This window comes from Buceros rhinoceros, unplaced genomic scaffold, assembly GCF_000710305.1.
Source record: "Buceros rhinoceros silvestris isolate BGI_N320 unplaced genomic scaffold, ASM71030v1 scaffold41922, whole genome shotgun sequence".
Classification (NCBI taxonomy): domain Eukaryota; kingdom Metazoa; phylum Chordata; class Aves; order Bucerotiformes; family Bucerotidae; genus Buceros; species Buceros rhinoceros.
The window spans coordinates 1-570 of NW_010401382.1; the positions used below are offsets into that span (position 1 = coordinate 1).

The following is a 570-nucleotide window of genomic DNA, read 5'->3' on the forward strand; positions in this document are numbered from 1 at the left end:
ACGGCCCCATCCTGCCCGCACCGCGGGACACAGCCCCATCCTGCCCGCACTGCACCTCGCAGCGCAGCAACACAGCACAAGGAACCCAAGGCATGGTCGGGCAGCACTGCCAACACCTCCATGGCGTGAACCCGCTCTGCCAGGCTGGGAACTCTGCTTGTGCCACCGTGGTGACACCCAACTTGCCAGCCTCCTGAAAGCAACTTGTACCCACAGCCAGAAACCTGCCCCTCCTCCTCACACCCCCCACTGCCATCAGCTCCATCCTACATCCCACACCAGCCTGGGACAAAAGATTGCAGCAGCAGCTGCCCCTCCTTACCCGAGGACGGGGTGCTGGGGTGGGTCATTCCAATTTCATGAGCTCCACATCAAAAATTAGAGTGGCGTTTGGTGGGATGATCCCTGGGTGGCCGGTAGAGCCGTAGGCGTAATCTGGGGAGATGGTCATCTTTGCCCGCTGGCCAACGCTCATCTGGGGGTGGGGACAGAAACATGGGGATGTCAGGAGCTGGGCACCACCACTGGGTGAGCGACAGCAAGAGGGACACAGACTAGTCCCCACTCCCT

General features: G+C 61.2%; 1 protein-coding gene across 1 annotated transcript in view; it reads right to left on the reverse strand.

The window, feature by feature from the left end:
- Positions 1-346: 346 nt before the first annotated feature.
- Positions 347-570, reverse strand: part of FKBP3 (FK506 binding protein 3, 25kDa) — a 1,157-nt gene continuing 933 nt past the window's right edge. The window contains exon 3 of the mRNA XM_010132252.1: positions 347-475. Coding sequence (XP_010130554.1) covers positions 347-475 — 129 coding nt within the window. The remainder of the gene's footprint in view (positions 476-570) is intronic.